We start from the raw sequence: 23052 nt of genomic DNA, 5'->3' as shown, positions 1-23052 counted from the left end.
AGACAAAACGAGCTACGTGTCAGGAAAAGAAGAGCAGCTAAATGGGCGACGGTGGTCAATCGATATAAGTTTACCTATTTAGAGTTCGAGGACTTTCTACTGTGCTTGTGGACTTTTACTTTAACACACCGTTATTACTTCTATTACTAGGAAGCAACGATGTTAACAAAATTTGAAACGAAGTCGGCCCGTGTGAAAGGTGAGAATAAATCTGCCGCAGTTAGCAAAGCGGCAAATTTTAGCTAACCTTAGCTTATGTGCTATGGTTCGACGAATTTATCATTAAGTCTGCGAATTAATCAGTTGTCTCTTTTAACATGGTCATTCATTAAACACATAAATTTGAGTTTAATGTTTCGTTTCGTACTGTAGTGGCGTTGATTTGACACCTGCCTTTACGTTTCAATCCAGCTAGAGCTGTTAGCAGCACGTATAGATTTGACGTCTAGTTTGGAGTTCCTGGTTGACGTAATAAATGCTGATCACATTTCGTCAATTCTATCGGATTATGTTGATCGGTTGTGAAATAATCGATTAACTGTCATATTTCAGGTCTCAGTTTCCATCCCAAGAGGCCATGGGTTCTTGCAAGTTTGCACAACGGTGTCATCCAGTTGTGGGACTACCGGATGTGCACTCTGATTGACAAATTTGACGAGCATGATGGTAAGGCATTGTGGTGGTGTGTTATCACTATACTGTACACCAGTGTGCTCCTGACGATCATGTGCTAAATCGGTTGTACATTCATCCACAGGCCCCGTTAGAGGAATCGATTTCCACAAACAGCAGCCTCTCTTCGTATCTGGAGGAGATGATTACAAGATCAAGGTGCTTACGTAGTTTTAGCTGATAGGATGCATTTTTGCATAGTTGTTCAGAACCAAAGTTTATGTACATCTTTCAGTTGTTTTTGTTTAAATATATACGTTAAATGCCAGATGTGACGCCATGGTGACAATCATGTGTTTTTATGACTTAAATCAAAAGCATAGCACAAAGCACGAATGTGTGCCAACATAGCTGAGTTTCCCCATTATGTAATTGATTCTAAAATCAATAATCCCATTGTCATTTCACCTTCATAATATCATGTCTGGAACATGAAAATCTCCTTTGGATGCAAAGTATTTGTTTTGATAGTCATAAAAGAAAAGAAAAAAAATCCATAACACCAAAATGTAATGGAGTGTTGTTACTTGTGTCACGCATGTACATGTCTCAGAAATCAAATTGTAATCTGATTTTTATGAACAATTGTGTCAATTGTTTTGATGTATAATTACAGTTGCCCATTGATCTTGAATATTTATTGGTTTGTTACATTTTGCTGTTGTGTTTCAAAATATTTGATTCCAGTTATTACAAAACAGTGTGTGGATATGAATCTGCTAAGTCTTCTTTTTAATCAGGTTTGGAACTATAAGCTGAGGCGCTGCCTCTTCACCCTTCTTGGACACCTCGACTACATTAGAACCACCTTCTTCCACCATGTAAGCTGTTGTACCATTTTAAAATAAATCTTATTCCTATTTCATTGCAGATTTTAAGAACTCGGGTTGGTTTGCTATCTTCTGTACAGAAAAGTTTAATCTTGAATGAGTGCATTATTTTTTTTATTTTGTAGGAGTACCCCTGGATTCTCAGTGCTTCGGATGATCAGACTATTCGTATCTGGAACTGGCAATCCAGGACCTGCGTCTGGTGTGGCTCACTAAAATTTGTGAAATATATACACACAATTTCGAAACTTTTAAAATTTGAACAAAGATGGAAGACCATGGCTTTTACTTACACTTTATATCTAGCTAGATTGATATTAAATGATGTAACATGACCTCAACGAATACTTTGAGAATTATCTTTGATTTTTAAAATTAAATTTTTTCTTTCCATTCTTTATCAGCCTGAAGAAAGATTGTATGACAGCCTCTGAACTACATATTCTAAAAATGTGCCTTTCGTCTTCATCTACAGTGTGCTGACTGGCCATAACCATTATGTGATGTGTGCCCAGTTCCACCCATCGGAGGACTTGGTGGTATCTGCCAGTCTTGACCAGACTGTGCGAGTGTGGGATATTTCCGGTGAGGGCCTGGGGAATGGTGGACAAGAGGACGGTGGACTGGTGTTGAGGAGGGGGTGGGAGAGCAGAGGGGTACGATGGGTGAGGCAGAAGCAGGAGCAGGATCAATATGAAGTCCTGCAGCACCTCTTCTACCTCTCCTGGATGTACAGGACAAATCTCTGTGGGCTTTATGCAGAAACACTGCTCCTATTGGGGAAGGCAGATGCTGTGTGGATGGAAATATCAAGAAAACAAATTGATATTTTGGTATTTTTTAATCAAAAAACTGCATTAAGTTTTCTGAATGCAGATCAGAGTGAAGGAATTAAATGACACATATGAAATAGGAGAAGGGTTTCTGCATTTCTGCATGAACTTGTTTTTTCTTTGTATTTCTTACTGACTTAAAGGGCTCACATCTACTGTCATGTTCTAACAAGTGGGTATGCTCTCTGTAACTGTCTTTCCTGTCCTTGGGATCATTTCTTCTTTCACATTTGATAGCAAGCCTTCATAGCAGGACGTAGACATTTCAATGCTTGAATTTAAATTTTATTCTCAAAATGTGATGTTATCCGTAAGTCCATGCTACTTTTACATTGTACTGTATTTATGAATGGAGCCATCACTACTAACCAGTTTGAAAGTGTACCATTTACAAATGTAAACTCAATTGTAACTAATTTCTGAATGTGTTTGAACTCCCCCTGGCATGACGTGCACGACTGACTGAAACTGTCACAAGAAATACAGGACAGAGTTCATATTTCTTGTTGCTGAAGTCACCATGTTCTCACTGCATTCCTAACCCAAACTGCCAGGCATCAGATTCCATTAACTGCATGTGTGAAGAAACACGCATGAGCCCCTAAACCACTCCCATAGAACTTCTCATCTACCTGACATCCAACGCCAACCACCACCCACCCCATCAACCATGTCCACACACTCCCTATGTCCTCCTTATTCCATGCTCCCCCTGGAAACATCCACACCTGCACATGGGTTCCTAGTGCCATTTCTTTGCCCCATCTATTCACAGTGTTGAACTGTCTGTTTACCGCAGTTTTTAATGGGAACAAATCACAAATACAAACTTTGTTTTCTCAAATCTTTTTACATTTTATTTGAGTCTGGGTGGTAGTCTTGGTGTTTTTTACTTCTGTCTCATCAAATCATGAATACCTGTGATTTTCTTCTGAGTGATTCATTAACCATTAATCATCAGTATCCTTATCGGCCACAATTGCCTCCAGACTCAAGTAGAATTGGGACGAGAGAGCAGAATTTGTGTTGGTGTGTTTTGAACCTGCGTGGGTGATCAGGAGTCCAACATTTCTCCCTCCTTATTATGATTTCCTTCTGCTATATATCTGCGTCTATGATATTTAGATCATCTGTGTCGGGTTTTACATGCTTTTCTCCCTCCCTTGTACTGTTGTTGTGCCCTGTGTAACATGATTGTGGCTCCTTCCTTGCATGCGATGTCCTGGATTTTGGTTCCCAGGTCTGAGGAAGAAGAACCTTTCACCAGGCGCCGTGGAAACGGAGGTGCGAGGCATTTCTGGTGTTGATCTGTTTGGTGCCTCGGATGCTGTTGTGAAGCATGTCCTCGAGGTGAGAAAAGAGCTTCAAATGTATGATTTATTTTTTTTCCCTATTCAGAGTGGGATTGTGTTAACATGCCTTTGTGAACTTTTGTCCAGGGTCATGACCGGGGGGTCAACTGGGCTGCTTTCCACCCCAGTATGCCTCTCATTGTGTCTGGAGCTGACGACAGGCAGGTCAAAATCTGGAGAATGAACGGTAAATGACTCACAGGTCACTGCTTTATATTTACCTGCATTAGAAAAGTAAATGTCAAGGTCAAATATAAAAATAATCTGAAGTGATGTTTTACACAAAGTTTGTTTTTCACACTTTTCCACCCATTGTGTCATAATGTCTGGTCTCCTCCCGGTATTCAGAGTCCAAGGCGTGGGAGCTCGATACGTGCCGCGGTCACTACAACAACGTGTCCTGTGCCGTCTTCCACCCACGCCAGGAGCTCATTCTGTCCAACTCTGAGGACAAGAGCATCCGAGTGTGGGACATGTCCAAAAGGACGGGGGTGCAGACTTTCCGTCGGGACCACGATCGCTTCTGGGTGCTGGGAGCTCACCCCAACCTCAACCTGTTTGCTGCTGGTAGGTGGCGCGCTCCAGTCTGCATCCGTAGACATTCAAAAAGTGGAAGAGAATCAATTTTAATTGTGAAAAATATTCAGTTAATAAGTTTAGAGGGAACTCAGCTTTAATTTACGTGGCGATGTACTGTATATGTAATGTTGGCTTTCATTTGCTTCAGGCCATGACAGCGGCATGATCGTGTTCAAACTGGAGCGCGAGCGTCCAGCGTACGCCGTGCATGGAAACATGCTGTATTACGTCAAAGACCGCTTCCTCCGTCAGCTGGACTTCAACAGCAGCAAGGACACTGCTGTCATGCAGCTACGCAGGTGTGTCAGCTGGACTGGTTTTAGCAGACGGTGCAATGAAACCTCACTGTCTTAAAATATTTGGACACCAATGAGTACAACATGTTAATGTAATAGGTTTTTTGGGTTTTTTTTTGTAGTGGGTCAAAGTTCCCAGTATTCAGTATGTCGTACAATCCTGCTGAGAATGCTGTGCTTCTCTGCACTGTAAGTACCTCAAATGAAGCCAGTTAGGACTTCACTGTTGAGTTCACCTTTTTTTGATAAGCAATATGTTTTATGTAATGCTCTTGATCTCCGGCAGAGAGCAACCAACCTGGAAAACAGCACCTATGACCTGTACTCGATTCCCAAAGAGAGTGACTCTCAGAACCCTGATGGTAAACAAACACCCCACCAGAATTCTCTCAAAAACTCACTTTTCTTGGCTATTACTTGCTTTTCATGTCGTATCATTTAAGAGTGATTGTGTAGTTAAATATCACGTCGTTCTATCATATCATTGCTTTTAATGTTACACTAGAAAACTTATCAATGTAGATATGTAAATTAACTTTGACTACATGGCATCTCTCTCTTTCTCAGCTCCAGAAGGGAAGAGGTCTTCTGGTCTAACGGCCGTCTGGGTGGCCAGAAACAGATTTGCTGTCCTGGACCGGATGCACTCTGTAAGTTTGAAAATTGTAGGAATTGAAAATTTTCAGTGATTCCATCTTGAAAAGCTGGGAATAAACTTTGGAAACGTGGAGTTACAACACAGTTTGATATTACTCATTGTGGTGAACACAATAGTTTAGGTCTATTTGACTGTTTATAAGTGAATTATACTTGAAATGCAGACTTCGAGGTCTGATCAGTGTAACTGTCTGAAAGTAGAAAATTAGAAAGGTGATTACTGAGTAATTTCATTTATTTACTAGACTATATTTTCAAATACTGTAATCTTAATTTGTAATTAAAATGTCATGAGAAATTTGAATTTGCAAGAAAAACCTTCTTTTTTTTTATATTAATATAATATTTTGAAGGCTGGCACATTATTAGTACAGATGTTTGTTTCTTTTAAGTTTAAAGTTGACATTTAGTTGTTAAGTTTTTTTCTGAAATAAATCTTTCAAGATTCAGATGAGGCAATTTTTCCAGGTTCTCTACTAACATGTTGGTCCCTATTTCTAGCTCCTGATTAAAAACCTGAAGAATGAAATTGTGAAGAAAGTTCAGGTGCCGAGCTGCGAGGAAATCTTCTACGCCGGGACTGGTTCGCTGCTGCTACGTGACGCCGACGGCGTCACGCTGTTCGATGTGCAGCAGAAGCGCTCTCTGGCTACCGTCAAGATCGCCAAGGTCAAGTACGTGGTGTGGAGTGCCGACACCAGTCACGTGGCTCTGCTGGCAAAACATGGTGAGTGAATAAGAACATCAGCTGCACTATCACTGAGTCCTTTTCTCTTTATCATCTTCTGTCCTCTAAACTGGTTTGCACTGAGACACGAGCCCTGTAGTATCCAGGAGACAGACGTAAGTGACAGATTGATTTGTGAATGCAGGTTACAGCTCTGTTAAGCACTTTATGACAGACTGTAGTGCAGCTAAGTGAATTTGAATTCAGCAGCGAGGCTGCTGTATTTTTTCAAACGAGATTACAAATCCCACTTTTCTCAGTTGGCCTGACTTTGATGTCTTGTGATGTGTTTTGTGTTTATTTTAATTCTTCAGCCATCATGATCTGCAACCGTAAGCTGGAGAGCCTGTGTAACATCCACGAGAACATCAGGGTGAAGAGCGGAGCCTGGGATGAGAGCGGAGTCTTCATCTACACCACTTCCAATCACATTAAATACGCCCTCACCTCTGGGTATGTGCTGCGTTCAAAGATGGTGTTATTACACACGGCTGTCTGACATCAGGCAGGTGATGTAAGGTTTAATGGCTAAGAACAGCACACCTCTCACCTGGAGATGGAATATTTTTCAAAAATTTCTAACATTCTACTGTCACTGTTTCTCTCTAGTGACCATGGCATCATCAGGACCTTGGATCTGCCCATCTATGTGACGCGTGTCAGAGGAAACAGTGTTTACTGCCTGGACAGGGACTGCAGACCACGTGTCCTTACTATTGACCCCACAGAGTACCGCTTTAAACTGGCCTTGGTCAACCGCAAATATGATGAGGTCTGTATATGGTTATAACAGTGTAGGATATAAAAATGAAGCTAAACTATTCCCAAACTTAACTTCTAACTACGTATTCTAGTAGTCAGTTCTTGGACCCTGGTTTTGACATTTCCCTTCTTCTCTCCAGGTCCTCCACATGGTGCGAAATGCCAAACTGGTGGGCCAGTCCATTATTGCTTATTTACAGAAAAAGGGCTACCCTGAGGTCGCTCTGCACTTTGTCAAAGATGAGAAGACCCGCTTTAGTCTGGCCCTGGAGTGCGGGAACATTGAGGTGAGTTGTTGATGCATGCTGATGATACTGACATCATCATTGTTGATTTTCTCCCTGCTGTCTGGCGCTTAAAACATTTCTTTTCCTCCACACTTCCAGGTAGCTCTGGAGGCGGCCAAGGCCCTGGATGAGCGCAGTTGCTGGGAGCGTCTGGGTGAAGCAGCCCTGCTGCAGGGTCACCACCAAGTGGTAGAAATGTGCTACCAGAGAACAAAGAACTTTGACAAGCTCACCTTCCTCTACCTCATCACTGGCAACCTCGCAAAGCTGCACAAGATGATGAAGATCGGTGAGAATCTGAAGAGTTGACCATGAGATTATTTGATGGAAGGTTTGCTTGCATGTCAACAATGTCATGTTTGTGCGTAGCTGAATACAGGAAGGACATGAGTGGACACTACCAGGCCGCTCTCTACCTGGGGGATGTCAGTGAGAGGGTCCGCATCCTGAAGAGCTGTGGGCAGAGTGAGTACAAGTGTTTTTTAGTCTTCTTTTGTTGTTAAATTTGTTCCTCAGTTAATTTGTTAACATAAATAATCAGTTTAACAGTTACTCGCTTGCTCAGAGTAATCCTGTTAAAATTTGACTACTTTTATTTGCAGCCATAATGTATAAATCCTGCTTAAAATTATTCCAATTCATCTTTTTGATTTCCAACATATAATTTTCATACTAAATATCACCGTATTAATGGGTTTAATGTTAACAAGAATCCAACTTATGTCATGTGTTGTTTGCTTGTTCCCAGAGTCTCTTGCTTACCTGACTGCAGCCACTCATGGGCTGGACGAGGAAGCCGAGGCACTCAAAGAAACGTTTGACCCAGAAAAGGAGACGGTGTGTGGAGAAAAATATTTCCTGTCTTGTCATACATTGTTTACTGTCACACACAGCCTCACATTCACTCAAAAAAGAATTCCACTGTGGCACATTTAAAGAGTTTTGCATTCCTGGTTCACCACATGTTTGAGATTTGAAACGACTGACATCAGCGTTTAAATGCCTAATTTATCTAAACTGTTTGTCTTTTCAGGTGCCAGAAGTCGATCCCAACGCACAGCTGCTGCAGCCTCCCCCACCCATCAACCCTCTGGACACCAACTGGCCTCTGCTCACCGTCTCAAAGGGTTTCTTCGAGGGAGCCATCGCAGCGAAGGGTAAGACATCAGTCTTGACACATGACAGATTCACATTACATATGAATGAAATGTCCACAAATGAAACAACATGAGGGAAAACTGTATTTTTGTGCTGTAGGGAAAGCAGGTCAGATGGCTGCCGAACTGGACATGGATGCTTCAGGAGGCGAGGGCTGGGGAGACGATGCCGAGCTCCAGCTGGATGAAGGTGAATGAGCTCCACTTCTCAATAATCTGTCTGGGGCAAATCATCAATACTGCAGTATGGGAATAATCCATGTCAACTTGTCATCTTCCTGTCTTTCAGATGGATTCATGGATGCACAAGAAGGATTAGGAGATGATGGAGTGGGCAAAGAAGAGGGAGGAGGCTGGGATGTGGAGGAAGACCTCGATCTTCCACCTGAACTGGTGAGAAGCGATTTGCCATTATTACAGCAGAGTTTTTAAAATTTCCATCACTGCAAAGCCCTTTGTGTTCATAAGTTTTCTTCCAAGTCTTCTTTTGGTCTTACATTTTTGGCATCGTTGCCCTTCCACCTCCAGGACCTACCAGCTGGAGGAGGTGGAGGAGCAGAAGACGGATTCTTCGTCCCACCAACCAAGGGCATAAGTCCCACACAGATGTGGTGCAACAACTCCCAGCTTCCAGTCGATCACATCCTGGCTGGCTCATTCGAAACTGCTATGAGAGTGAGTGAAAAATGGGATTTTAATCCCCTGCTGTTGCATGTGTTTGTGGTTGTTTGTCATGTTATTCATTCTTTATTTTTAATTTTCAAAATTTTCCTGAGAAATGTCCATTTCACATCTTGAACTTCTCTTTTTTTTTTAATCACAGTTGCTCCACGACCAGGTCGGAGTCGTGAACTTTGGCCCTTACAAGTCGCTGTTTATGCAGACGCTCTCCAGGGGCCGCACCTGTTACCTCGGGCTGCCCTCTCTGCCCTGCCTGCGTGGAAATCCCCAGAGAAACTGGAAGGTACAGCTGATGGAGATGCTTAAATAAAAATGAACACTGAACTTTTATCTGTATCTCCTACATGGAAACGTACAATTATTTTTGTTTTTAGGATTGTGGGGCGAAGCAAGGACTGCCTGCTGTGGGCCTGCGTCTTTCCGACCTCATCTCCCGCCTGCAGCAGTGCTACCAGCTGACCACAGCGGGACGGTTTGAGGATGCTGTCGAGCGTTTCAGATCCATCCTCCTGTCTGTGCCTCTGCTTGTGGTTGATAACAAACAGGAGATTGCAGAGGTTAGTTCCAAACCAGCTGTGCTTTGCAGTCATGTTAAACTTTGAACATAGCGGATATTTTTTCAAACCACCCCACAAACCCATGTGTGGCTACAGGTTGCTTCTGTCATAGATGGTAATTTTCTGCTGATCAGCAGATTTCCACTGATCTTAATGGATTCATCTTTTTGAAGATGAAACGATTGTAATCGTCTCATCTAAAGTCCGTCTTGCGGGTCTTACTGGAGCTTATCTCCGTTGACTACAGGTGAAGCGCCAACAACAACCAGGCGCTCTCACACTCACAATTTTTAGAGGGGTATTAGGCAACTTATTATTAATCTTGTCTTAAAAAACTACTTTGTGCCAACTCAATTTTGCAATGCATTTTTTGCTAACAACAGAAAATAAAATAACTTAATCGTTAATGGATTGGCGATTGGATGAATATAAAACAATTTAGACCAGTGACAATGCTCACAGCATTTGCAAATTCACAGCAAGCACACCTGAAAGAATCAAAAAAGGAAGGTTGTGCAGAGATAGGTAGAAGTTGCTGCAAAGAAGAGGAAGATGTCAAACTAGAAGAACCAAGTGTGAACTGTAAATCCTGTGTCAACATGCATAGAACCTACAGCTAGAAAACAGTTCTGGACCTGAAGAGAGATGTTGTCTTCTCAGAAGATTTCTGACGAGAATAAGTGAAGCATCAAAGAAAAACTGACTGAAAATATTTTTTAATTTTTTTTTTAATTTTCTAGATAATTTTAAGTCTATGTATTTTGTTTATTATCAGTAATTTCACTCTAAATCAGTTGTAAATTGCTGGAAAGCTCTCAGCTTCAAGTAGGCATGCCCCCCCCCTGAACTCCCCACATTTGGTTCAATATTAATAGTTCAGCTGAAAAACTATTTTCCTGTTGACATTCCTGTTACGTGCATCTGACTGACGGATAAATCATCAGGCAGATGGACATCTCAAAATATTTGAAAATGCATAACAGTGTTCGACGTAAACTCTTCATTGTGTGTGTTTCAGGCCCAGCAGCTGATCACAATTTGCAGAGAGTACATAGTGGGTTTAACCATGGAAACAGAAAGGAAGAAGTTGCCCAAAGAAACATTGGAAGAGCAGAAGAGGCTGTGTGAGGTAAACCTCTGTGGTTTGTTGATAACTGATGTTACTGCCAAAAATGTGTGTACTATGCGGTTGTTCTTCAGATTTCACTTTCATTCTAAACCAAATGTTTTTTCTTTACAGATGGCTGCTTATTTCACCCACTGTAATCTCCAGCCAGTCCACATGGTGTTGGTGTTGCGCACAGCTCTAAACCTCTTCTTTAAACTGCGTAACTTCAAAACTGCAGCTGGTTTTGCGCGACGTTTGCTTGAGCTGGGGCCCAATCCAAACGTGGCACAGCAGGTTGGTTGTGCAACTTGTATTGCTTCATGTCATGAAATTTTTGTTAAAGCAGTTTTTGGTCTAAAACGGACACTTACAAGGTCTGATTTCTGTCTTTTCCATTCCTATTCACGAGCTCAAACCTGTTTAATTTTATGCATATTTGACCGTACCATGCAACTAATAGTTGCATATAGAGGGAGCGAACAGCATACAACTGGTAACTGGAGCTCTGAGCTAACAAATTAGCTCACTTCCACAACTTGTTGCTTCTCTGTTTACGTAATAAATGTTGTCAACCTTGGAGTTTCCCATCCTTGTGTTGCTGTACTACGAGAGTCAACATCTGCAAGAGATTACAGTCATTAGCAGCAAATTGTTAGTTGCAACAATACTTCAGTACAGAGCCCTTTTGATCTGCTCTATAGTGCTTCTTTTATCCATTTGAAATGGAAAAACTCCTTGAGCCTTTCAGTAGATTTCAAAAAAATTCCTTGGGGAAAACACAATCACTTATAAGTTTACAATAATCACTTGAAATGTAACCACTGTTACCTAAGAAGGATTTATTAGGATCAAATCATTTTTTATGAATTAGATGTTGGCATTAAATGAGAAAAAAATAACCGGAATGGTTGTTAACAAAAAACATGATGCACAGTTGTCCTGATGATGATGCCATGCAAGAGCTGTCTGAGTCAGTTGAGACCTACTGATTAAAATTCTTTATATCTTTTCAGACCCGCAAGATTTTGGCCGCCTGTGAGAAGACCCCGACAGACGCCCACCAGTTGAACTACGATCCTCACAATCCATTTGACCTGTGTGCTGCTTCCTACGTCCCTCTCTACCGTGGGCGTCCTGTTGAGAAGTGCCCTCTGTCTGGGGCCTGCTACTGCCCCACTTACAAAGGCCAAACCTGCAGGGTCACACAGGTGGGTCAGGACTCAGGATGGTGATACAGAATTCCGTTTAAGACTGTCAGTCAATTTTAACGACCGTATTCTAAATAAAATGGAGAAAAAGATTACCTATTCTTCACTGTACTCATTGTTTCTGCCTTGTAACCTTTTACATTAAATGTCACCTTATTTTCCAGGTGACTGAGATTGGGAAGGATGTGATCGGTCTGCGTGTGAGCCCACTTCAGTTCCGTTAGGATGAAGGGTCGAAGAGAAAGAGAAGAGCAATCTGCAATATGTTCAGACGCCTTTATTCATGAGATATAATACAATTATTCACATCAGAAGTTCAGTGATGTAGAACCTTCTTGACTGCTTTTAATTGATCTTTTTGAATGCTTTACCTTTCCAGCAAAATGTACTGTTCTTGTTAGTTCTTTTGCCTCTTGTCTGCTCTGTGACATAACTAGAGATGTAAACATAACTGTCTGATTTCCGACTTGTGTGAAGTGAAACACTGAAAGTGAGCGTTGGTTCTCTGTGGATCTGAAAGCATAATAAAAGTCTGTTTATCAGCTGAGCTGCAGTGTGTTTGTGTGTTATTTGATGTGGTATGTGGACATGGCTTTGTGGACAATAATATTGACAGATGGCGTCAAGAAAATGTGATTTTAGGGATGCTACATATCTGAGTTATGTCAGTTCAAGTGGGTATAAAGTTGACAGTGACTGGATTTGCAATTAAAACCAGGAAGACTTTGAGGAAAACGGCATTTACTATGTCTTCGTGTATTGAGCTGACTTGGAGATTTTTTTGTTTAGTTGTGCTGAAAAAAAAGTCTTTATTCCCTTTGCGTTTATTGTGAACTGCCGTTTTTGACCGCTCACTCCCTTTCAAGCAGACCGGAACCAAATAATCGAACCCGGACGTTTTGTCAGTGAACACTCACTGTTTCCTGCATTCCAAACCAGGAAGATGGATTTACTGTCGAACAAGTGGTTTGCTAATTTAATAGTTTGTTGGTTTTTCATCGGTAAGTGTAGTTTAAATGTGTTAAATTCGTATATATGTGAAATTGTTAATAAGCAGAGTGTGTTTCTGTTTTAGGGGATTAGCAGGGTGGGCTTCTTTGTGCCCGCAGTTAGCGGAAACATTACGTCGGCTAGCTAGCATTAGCAAAAGCTGCCCTGATATACGTTACATTTACATGGCCGGCTGTTTATTTAAAATCTTAAAGCGAAGTCCACAGTGACAGCTTTAATAGAGACCAATTCCATAAACCATAAATTAAGAATTCTTCCTGTATGATCTTAATGAAGTATTTCGGACAACTTCGAATCTCAGTGGGTCAGGCTTCGTGACGGAAACGTGTGGGGATCAGCGTGACTGCTCGTGATCCCCCCCCGCTGCTGAGCTCCAGGCTTTGGGGGAAAGAACACCTCGTTAACTTTGATTCAAGCGTTTTGTTGTCCCGGTGTGGGGCAGTGGTAACACGGCACACAAACCAGTGTGTCTGCCACCGTCAAAGTGTTGTGCTTCTTCTAACCGCTTACATGTCTGGGAACTGCCATTAATGTTGACATACGTGACAGATTATCCATCAAAACAACACTTTGTAGAACTGTTTTTCCATTTTTCTATTAACCGGTTATACGTTATGATAAGGAATGGATGAGCAACACCTGCGAAAGTTGGGTTTTTATTGAAGAAATTCACTCATTATCAGTTACACGAACGTTATAACGGAATAAAAAATTACAACAGACTAGCATCAGGGTGTACAAAACAACTATAGTTCCATTTTGAAATAGTGTCCTGATATTTCTTCTTCAGAAAAGATAGAATATCATCTGATCATGTGCAAGTGTCAGTGTATGGGGAAGTTAGTCAAGGTACAGCTTTGCAAGATCCCATCACTTGTGACAGGCACTGTCAATGGAACAAATGTATCTTTGTTAACTAAAGCTATTCATATAAAGTTGTCCAAATAAATGTGTTTGTGTATGTGTGACTGTTTATGTATGACTGTGGTTTTGCACTGTACACTTAGTAAAATATACTACAGTATACAAAATTTGAACAAAAGAAAATTAGGGACGTATTACAAGAAAGACTCACGGATCACCAAGTAGGATTGGTGTATTACCACCATCATTAACATAATGTACAATAACATTATATATATATTGACATTTTGAATAATAAAGATATTCATTTTAGTTTTTTTTCCTCATGAATTCACTTTCAAATCATTACAACTACGGTCGAGTTGTCGAGTCACAGATCACCTGACAATCCATGAAATGTAAATCTCTCCCTAGCGGAATAACTCATGTGGACACAATGTAATGTCCCCCAGTTGTCCTTGTGCATTCAAGTGTTTTTCCTCTTGCAGGTGTCAGCTGTAATTCAGTGGAAAAGAAGATTTATGTGCATCTCAATTACACTGTCCCATGTGTGCGACTGCTCAATGCAACACATCAGATTGGCTGCCAGTGTGAGTAAACCAATAAAGTAATTCAGTTAGCACATCTAAAATTCTGGCTGTGTCTCTTAATGGCCTCTGAGTGTCTTTTACTTGCTTCTTCTGGTAAATTGTGTCTCTGAAATTATACTTGGTAGTTCTGTTTTGGAAACCAACAAGTTAGTCATGTGACTTTGAAGGTTAGAGGTGAATTTTCCTCAAAGGTAAAAGTTTAAAAGTTCCAATAAACCATTTTCTGTGATGAATATCAGATTTTTCAGAAGTTGCCAGAATGTTCTATAAACTGCGAAAGGCCCAGCAGGAATAATGTTGTCTTTGTTGCATTAAAATGTCGCAGTATAACCTCCCAATGCACACACATTGGTAGAGAAACTTGAAGGACTGCTTATGTCACAGGCACTGATAAATAATTTCCCTTTTTTGGATTTCAGCCACTCTGTCAGGGAATGTGGGTGTGCTCCATGTCCTTGAGTCTGAGGAAAACCTTGACTGGGTGCTGAGCTCTGGTCCCAATCCTCCATATCTGGTTATCCTGGAGTTCCCGCTCTTTACCAGGTATACCTAACGGGAGGGAGGATCGCATGGAAGCTGTGTCATGTGATCACACATTAGGGGTTTTTTCCTCTTCCCTATCCCAAAATATTTTTCTTTTACCTTTTAAGTCAAATGCACATATAGTGAGCATACTGTAATGTAATATGAGTCCTTAGCATGTGGTTATTTATACTAAATGATAAAGCAGTGCTTTTCTGGAAGCAGGGAGGGGAAGGTCACATCAGGACATGGTGGCAACATGTACTGTAATCAGTAATAAAAAATCATTAACAGAAATATACAGAACAGTAAGCTGTGTGCCAAATATATACTGTAAGGAAATGAGAGTACAATCACACTTCAACCTGTATTTATATCATCACCTCTGACCCGTACCGTCTGTCTGCTGCCAGATCCGTCATGCTGAAGTTGAAGAACGGCTCCAGCAGGGTGGCTGGTGTTGCCGTTGTGGCGCCAAACTCAAACCCACCCGAGGGCTTCTCTCCACACACAACCTGCCCCAACGAGAACACAGGTAGGCGGGGGCTCTCCTGCCACGACCTGTTCCTGTGTATTACACTGGTTACAGTAATTAATTGCTGTTTTATGATGAGCAGAGGGCATTGCTCCTCAGGTTTCACATGTTGTGAAGTGTTTCTGCGTTGTTCATGTCAGTTGTATCAGTTGTCATGTTTACTGAATAAGTTCTCACGTATAAGCACAATGTAAAAGTTCACAATGCAAGTTTTTAAAAAAACCGACAAATTCATCATGTTTTATTAGCTTAAATCTTGATGGATGTAATTAAATTTGTAAAGACTAAAGCCATTCTAGGTTTTATTTTACTGATTGAATGGGTCAAGGTTTATATTTATGTAGTTTCTGAGATGTCCTGTTTTTCCCCAATAGATTTAGTCTAAATTTTTTAGTTTCTTACACAGTTATTAAAGAAAGGAATCCACCCGGGGGCGTGAGACGGAACTCCCTATCAAAATGTATTAATGTAGAGTTTTTAAACTGTAAATTAAGTTTTAAAACTCTATGTTAATTTAGAGTTTTAAACTGAAGCCAAAGCCATCAGAACTGACACGAACACAAAAGAGCGTTGACGTAAGATTCATAAGACTTTCCTGTAATCATCGTATTTTTGAGGTCTGTGATTTGGGTGTCGTTTGGACAGGCTTGTTTCTGACTTCTTATCTTAGAACCGAATGTTTCCTAAAGCTTTTATTTCTCTTGTCTTCTTTCCATTCAGCCCAGACACGTTCGTATCTGTTGCTAGAGAACAATCTCCTGACTTCTCATTTAACGTAGAAGTTGTGTCGACAGTTGCACTGCATATGAAAATGTTCTCTGGCTTCTTCAGATGTCTGTTCATATTCTTATTATGACTGTGTTTCATCGGTATTGATCTGTTACTCTCAGGTGTGTACACAGAGGAATACGGTCCAGCCTTTGCCCATTGTCAAGCGACTGTGTGGAACCCTTTGGGAAACGGTCTGTCCTATGAAGCGTTTGATTTCCCCATCTTCTCTCTGAAAGATGACAACGACACCCAAGTCATACGGCAGGTAATTTGACAGAAAGTCCTAGACGTTTGCAGCAATAGCCGATATTTTAAGTGATCCACACACTGTAGTTGTCTGATTGGCTCCAGTTGTCTCTGGGGAATGGATTACTATTTAAATTATTACTCCACTTTTAATGTAATCTGATCTCAGTTTGTCTCGGTCGTGCTTGAGATGAGGAATGGCACCATTAAGTTCTTTATCAGCACTTCAGATCATTTTCTTTCTCAAACCAGCGTGTTGTGGCACATAATGTTAAGACCGTTTAATAGACCCAGCATTGTGTGTGACAGAAACAGAGATCGTATCACATAAGTTTTAAATCATTGTCTTATGATGTTGTGCAAGACTCCGTGCAGTTCCATATGTTTACTGAAACATCTTCATGACTCAGTCCAGAGGTTACATTCCTGCTAAAGGAAATCTGACTTTTAGAAGTCAAGATTAGGAGGCTTGGATGAAGAAGGAAACGACTTTTTCACTGAACTGTTTCCATTTTGATCCCCAATGCTTTAAAGTGATGTATTTTGTCCCAGATGTATGTGGGTAGAACATTACTGTGCCCACAGCTGCCAGCATGCCCCCCCCCCGAGCCAGAGTTCCAGACCCTGACACCAGCTGTACGAGTTCTAACGTGTTTGAGGGGTTGAACCAATCTAAGATTTCTTAAAATGCTTGAATGTCTCTGTCCCTGTGAAGAAAACCCCAAATGATATTTAATGTATACACGTGTGTGTGTGTGTGTGTGTGTGTGTGTGTGTGTGTGTGTGTGTTTGCAGTGTTACTTGGACCATAACCGTGGCGTGAATGGCAGCGCCCCTCAGTACCCGCTCTGTGCCATGCAGCTGTACTCCCACATGTCCGCCGTCACCGACACGGCCACCTGCATGAGGAGGAACGGCATCAACTTCAGCCTCAACCCAGGTGTTCATACAACATGAGGAACCTTTCATTTTTACTTGTGATTTTTTTTGGTGCTTCGATATGAGCAAAAGTGGATATGGTGATTTTCTTTCTCCAATTTCCTCCCTTATTTTCTAAATATAGGAGAGAAAATCTATTGTTGTAGAAAGTTAAATTTTATCTGTATGGCTAAAGTCTTTTTTTCGTGTCTCCCTTTAGAAATTGTTTGTGACCCACTGGAGGACTATAATGTTTGGGCCTCCACCAGGACCCTCAACAACACAGCCAAGGGCCACAAGGATGGGGAGAGTGTGGTCATAGCAGCAGCCAGGGTGAGTCGCAGAAAAGGGTTTCTTTCTACTTATTAGAAGTCATTAAAATAGTCCTGTGGTCATATTTCACTACATTACATTTGTTTGTTGTCAGCCTGCCCACACGAGTTTGTGAACACGGTTTTTCAAAAGGATCCTGCAGTGATTTCTCCAAGTCCAAATTAGTTTTGTGATATAGGAATGTAGGCCATGACATCACATATAAGGCACAGATAAAAGCAAAAGATGTTTTTCCAGCTCCGGTAATACAACAGTTTTCCATTTGAAATTATTCTAAATGTGATAACGAACTGCACACCTTTTTTTGTTTTTTCAGTTGGACAGCCGGTCTTTTTTCTTTGACATCGCTCCAGGAGCGGAGAGCGGCGTCTCGGGGTTCATCACATTACTGGCAGCCGCTCACGCTCTGCGAAACGCGACGCAGGAGGCTCATCCCAACCGCACCATCCTCTACACCTTCTTTCAGGGGGTCGGTAGCTTCCATGCCGTCGCACTCATCATCGCACTCATCAACTTGCCAGATTTCCTATTGCATCATCAGCCCTAGTCCTAATTTTTTTCTGTGTGTGTTTTGATTTTGACTCAAGGAAACCTTTGACTACATCGGCAGTTCCAGGATGGTGTACGACATGCAGAACAAACAGTTTGCTGTGGATCTGGACAACATCCACTCGGTGCTGGAGATCGGACAGGTGAGCTGTGGAGCCTCACGTAGGAGCTGGTTTACCGGATGTTCAGCACGGCTCGATTCTAAGGGGACACGGCGAGGTTTTCAATCAAAGTAGTAATGCTATAACTGAATTTCAGTGAGATTTATTTTAAAATAGAAAAACAAAAATGTTTTTATAATAAAGAGTACTTAAGGAACTCATACAGCCAGCATTTGGTTCCAGAATGACATAGTTTCAATGTTTTGCTCAGGAATACAGAATATGTGTTTGTGTGTGTAATGTAATTATAACATTACTACTATTACAAACAACTTTACTGGACGTGTCCACTAATAAGTAGTAATAGAAAACCCAGTAGTGACAAAACATGTCGGTACAACCTCTTCCAAGGTCATAAAATGTTAAAAAATCTGACTTTTTAAATTAATATCTGACCTGAAAATCGACATTTCTGTGTGTGTAGTGGATTAACTTTGATTCTGTTCACCACAGGTGGGACTTCGCTCTGAATCCAAGGTGTGGCTTCACTCTGACCCTGTGTCTCGGAGGAACAGCAGTATCAATGATGAGGTCGGTGTCCTGAAGAGCTTCCTGTCTCACACCACATGGTTACACAAACACAATAACAAGGACAGTGATCCCTGCAGGAGTGCGTAAAAATAGATTTTAAACAGGCATCACTAGAGACCGTCTACTCTCGTCATACTCTGGTTTATTAGTACTGTCTAAAACCTTTTAATGTTTGGAATTGAGAGACCAAGTGTGTGTGCGTGTGTGTGTTTTCAGGTGAGGAAGCTCGTTGAAAACCTGCAGCTGGCTGCAGGAGGTCTGAGCATCTCGGTGGAGGAGCCCAACGTCTCTCAGCCACTTCCTCCCTCGTCTTTCCAGCGTTTCTTGCGAGCTCAACAAATCCCCGGCGTCGTCCTTCAGGACCATCAGTCCGTGTTCACCAACAGGTGATTCAGGGTTTCTCCACTGCGATTTCCTTTATGTCCTTTATTTGTTTCAACTCATCCTTCTGTTCTGCGTCAGGTTCTATGAGAGTATGTATGATAATGCAGAATACCTGAATATATCCTACCCCCCCAACATGACATCAGATGAGCAGATGGAGTTTACCACAGAGACTGCAAAGGTAATGATTCTTATCTAATATTCAACTCCATGTTGTTGTTTCTTCAGTCTTTGTTGAGTTTGAACTCGACTTAAACTTGCTTTTCATTTCTTTTAAATGTCTTACACCGTTAGTTCTAAACACATCATGAAGCTTTTTTCCCCCCTCACGCGTCTTTCAGGCTCTGACGGAAGTGGCCACCATGGTGGCTCGGGCTCTGTACGTACAGGCAGGAGGAGCGGAAACCCAGCTGAGCAGCATCAACGCAGACAGTCAGATGGTGAGTGTTAAAGAACGACTCATCTCATGTACACGTTCATTGTTCCCACATCCAGGAGTAACTCAAGATACCAGTGGAATCTGTTCTGTTGTCGTTTCTGCTGAATGTTTTTTTTTTGACAGTCTGTGTTGTAATGTTTTCATCCACTCAGGTGACCAAAATGCTCTATGGATTCCTTGTTCGGTCGAATAACTCCTGGTTCCAACAGTTAATCCCCTCCGACCTCGCAAGCCACCTCGGTAAAATGAGCTTAAGATTCGTTCTACTTGAATTCATTCTTTCCTGATCTGAGTAGAAGAGTAGTTGGTATCTCTGCTCTGTTGATCCCCAAACCAGCAGGAGGTCTACGGGTGACCGGACGTGACCTTTAACCCTTTGTTCTGTCGTCTGTCTGGCAGCTAATAGGCCCACAAACTTCTACATCGGTGTGTCTCAGCAGTCCAGCGAGCCGACTCTTCTGGTCCAGTACCTGCTGGCTAACCTGACCGGAAGCGCCACCAACATCACGCAGGAGAACTGCCAGAACCAGAGAGAAGACGAGGACGACAAAGACAAAAAACATGTAAGACTTTCAGAGGTTGACTATAAATTAACTTTATGAAAATCACCTCTAAAACTCAAATGTGACCCGCTTTAAAGGACGGTAACATCAGCAGGAGTCTTGATTCATGTTCTAAGGATGTAAGGATAAAATAAAGGAAACGTTCTCCTCCCACAGATGTACTATTACATGTGGGTTCAAGGAGCAGCGCCTCCCAACAGCACAGAGCGGGAAGGTTTCTGCGTCCGCTCCACGGTCCGCCTCTCCAAAGCGCTGTCGCCAGCCTTCGAGCAGCAAGACTACACCTCCAGAGACTTCTCCACATGGACCGAGTCCCGGTGGAAGGACATTAAAGGACGGATATTCCTGGTGGCCAGTCATGACCTGGAGGTACAAACCCCCCACTCCTCAGATTGGATAGAAATTCTACATTCAAAGCCACATCTTTCTCATATCTTCTTAATATTAGTATATTATCCTCTAATAAATGTTATTTCTTGGACATGGAGTCAATCTTCGCAACAGATTCGGTGAACTTTCCAGCTTTTTTATTATTCTAATTTTACTTATAAAGTTGATTCGCACACTCGCACTTTACTGCTTACAAACCACATCTATTCAGTGGCTGTGGAACCAAAAATAAGCAAACACGATCACATAAATCCATCAGATGCAAACAGACACAACTGTTAAGAGCAGTGGATAAAAATTTAAAGCGTTGCTGTTATTTTTCTCCAGATGCTGACTCTGGGTGTCGGTGTCGGCGTTCTCTTAACGTCGCTGGCGCTGATATACATCATCAGCTCCAAGGCCGACATGCTCTTCAGCTCAGGTAGGGAGCCGGCCAACGCCACCTACTGATGATCTGGGCGGAGACAACGCAGGCCCACGACCACTACTACTGCTAAAACTACTACGACGACTACTTCTATCCCAACCCCATCCGGACAGGCTGTTGCAGGTACACGCAAGACAGCGGCAAAGGTTTTTTTTTGTTGTTGTTTTTTTCCCAGACGACGACGAAGACGATGACGACTCCATGTAAATGGACTCACTCAGGTGAGGTGCTACATGAGGACTGCACCAGACCGGAACTGGCCTGGATGGATCTGGACTCATGGGGGGGTCACAAGAAACTCTGGTCAGGCACCAGCAGACCCTGGCAGTGACAAAAAGATGTTTATATTTGTTTTATTTGAGCTTTTTTTTTTTTTTTTCATTTTTAATGTAAAAAAAAAAAAAGAATGTTTTGTTTACTGTGTCATGGGATAGGCACTAAACAACATCTTCATTTGGGGTGTGTGTGTGTGTGTGTGTGCACGTGTGTGTGAGAGAGAGAGAATAAGAAAATGTCTTTGAGCAATTGAATGTGTGATTCAGTACCTGATGAGCTGTGTATGTTTGAGTGTGTGTGTGTGTGTGTGTGTGTGCCTGTTGCCATGTTATGTGCAATACTGTAGCTGTTCTGTCATTGTAGTTAACTTATCGATTAGTTCTGATTATAAACCACTTTTGGAGTCAATGAACAAATAACATTTAAATTCATGATTGGAAGTGTGTGGAGAAGTACGATGAGTTTCCGGTCCTGGGGCGTCGACAGTTCTAATCGTTATCGTTTGGTCCCGGTCGACGTGTTTCACGCATTCGTTGTTGTACAGCAGACCCACGTCGATCTCACGACACGTCGCGACGTTTGTGTGGAGACGAAGGTTTGTTCCCGACGAGTCCGACATGAAGACAGATCCTTCGTGTGGACCAGCTGACGCCGATGACCTGCTGGTACTCCGGCTCTGCACTTTTCTTTTTTTCCCCATTTTTAATGATAACTTTTTGAAAAGTGGGACGATACACTTTTAGTGGTTTTATTTTCGCTGATGGATGTTCGCGTGTCGGCTGGAATCAAATGACCAAGTGTGATGCCTTGATGAAGAAATAAACATCGCTTCTTTTCCAGTTTTTTCTTTGCGTTTTTGTTTTTTTTAGTTGAATGATTGAGATGTTGGCGTAAAGGACACTGGATCCCATCTACTGTGGGGTTTTACAAATATATCAGTATAAAAAAGATGCCCTGGAGTAGCAATATAGTTAATTTAAAACATGTTAATATGATCATGTTTTCATCGGTGTTTAGTTCTTTTTTAGGTTTTCAGCAGCATTACTTTAGAAAATTCTGAGTGGATATCCATGAAACACAGTGGGATGATGGGTCCTGGGTGGGAATGGATGTCATTGAGTTTTGGTTCATCTCTGTTAAACAGGTGGGTTTTGGTGGAGGTACAGTTTCTGCTGAGTTCCATTGTGATGTTTTTCAGGACATTTCAATTTTTCATTCATCGTCAGACACCCGCTTCATCCACTTTTGTGGGTTGTGGGCTGTTGGAGCCTATCCCAGCTGGCTGGGGGCATGAGGCAGGGTTTACTCCGGTGGCAACACCAGTGTCCTGGGGAGCCACACGTAAACAGACAACTATGCACGCTCTCGCTCACATGGATGGGAAACTTGGTATAGTTTCAGGACGGTTATCACTTTGACAATCATGAAACTAAATCAGTTTTCAGTGAGTTTTTCTCTGATTGAAGACTTAAAACCCAGAATGATGATTAAAAGTCTCAAACATTAAACATTTAAATTTTTTAGTCTTAGAACAGGGGTGTCAAACTCATTTTCACCGAGGGCCACACTGTCATAATAGCTGTCCTCAAAGGGCCAAATGTAACTAATAAATGTAACTAAATGTAATGTAACATAAATGTAACTACTCCTTAATGCGAAATAACTGAATTTATTACTCATTCGAGTTCCAAACATTACAGTTACACAGAAAACATGTTTGCTTGTTGCTGTGTTATATAACATCAATCCTTTTAACTTGTCAGGTTATTAAACCCACAGAACTACGTCAATCAAGGATCAAACTATCCAATAAATAAAAGAAAAATAACATGAAGT

General features: G+C 41.7%; 2 protein-coding genes across 2 annotated transcripts; both read left to right on the top strand.

Annotated features, from left to right (window-relative positions):
- Nucleotides 1-10: 10 nt before the first annotated feature.
- On the top strand, nucleotides 11-12253 carry copa (COPI coat complex subunit alpha). Its single transcript, XM_068340584.1, has 30 exons — nucleotides 11-199; nucleotides 553-666; nucleotides 758-831; nucleotides 1413-1493; nucleotides 1628-1704; nucleotides 1978-2087; nucleotides 3576-3685; nucleotides 3775-3874; nucleotides 4036-4254; nucleotides 4415-4565; nucleotides 4685-4751; nucleotides 4849-4924; nucleotides 5130-5212; nucleotides 5721-5946; nucleotides 6261-6399; nucleotides 6556-6718; nucleotides 6849-6995; nucleotides 7095-7284; nucleotides 7365-7460; nucleotides 7744-7832; nucleotides 8029-8152; nucleotides 8253-8342; nucleotides 8442-8545; nucleotides 8681-8827; nucleotides 8976-9116; nucleotides 9208-9390; nucleotides 10409-10519; nucleotides 10631-10792; nucleotides 11512-11706; nucleotides 11871-12253. Exons 1-30 carry the CDS (start codon nucleotides 160-162, stop codon nucleotides 11928-11930), a joined length of 3669 nt encoding a protein of 1222 aa, XP_068196685.1. The 5' UTR covers nucleotides 11-159; the 3' UTR covers nucleotides 11931-12253.
- A 351-nt stretch (nucleotides 12254-12604) lies between these two features.
- Nucleotides 12605-22055, top strand: ncstn (nicastrin). The gene is made up of 17 exons (XM_068340520.1): nucleotides 12605-12707; nucleotides 14070-14171; nucleotides 14591-14714; nucleotides 15107-15228; nucleotides 16119-16264; nucleotides 17041-17185; nucleotides 17384-17496; nucleotides 17813-17965; nucleotides 18084-18188; nucleotides 18660-18737; nucleotides 18954-19123; nucleotides 19200-19302; nucleotides 19463-19561; nucleotides 19713-19800; nucleotides 19960-20123; nucleotides 20280-20492; nucleotides 20841-22055. The coding sequence occupies exons 1-17, from the start codon at nucleotides 12650-12652 to the stop codon at nucleotides 20961-20963; spliced, it is 2106 nt and encodes a 701-aa protein (XP_068196621.1). The 5' UTR covers nucleotides 12605-12649; the 3' UTR covers nucleotides 20964-22055.
- Nucleotides 22056-23052: the final 997 nt, after the last annotated feature.

This window comes from Antennarius striatus, chromosome 18, assembly GCF_040054535.1.
Source record: "Antennarius striatus isolate MH-2024 chromosome 18, ASM4005453v1, whole genome shotgun sequence".
Taxonomy (NCBI): domain Eukaryota; kingdom Metazoa; phylum Chordata; class Actinopteri; order Lophiiformes; family Antennariidae; genus Antennarius; species Antennarius striatus.
The sequence above is the reverse complement of the archived record's forward strand: the minus strand, read 5'-3'. Positions and strand labels throughout refer to the sequence as shown.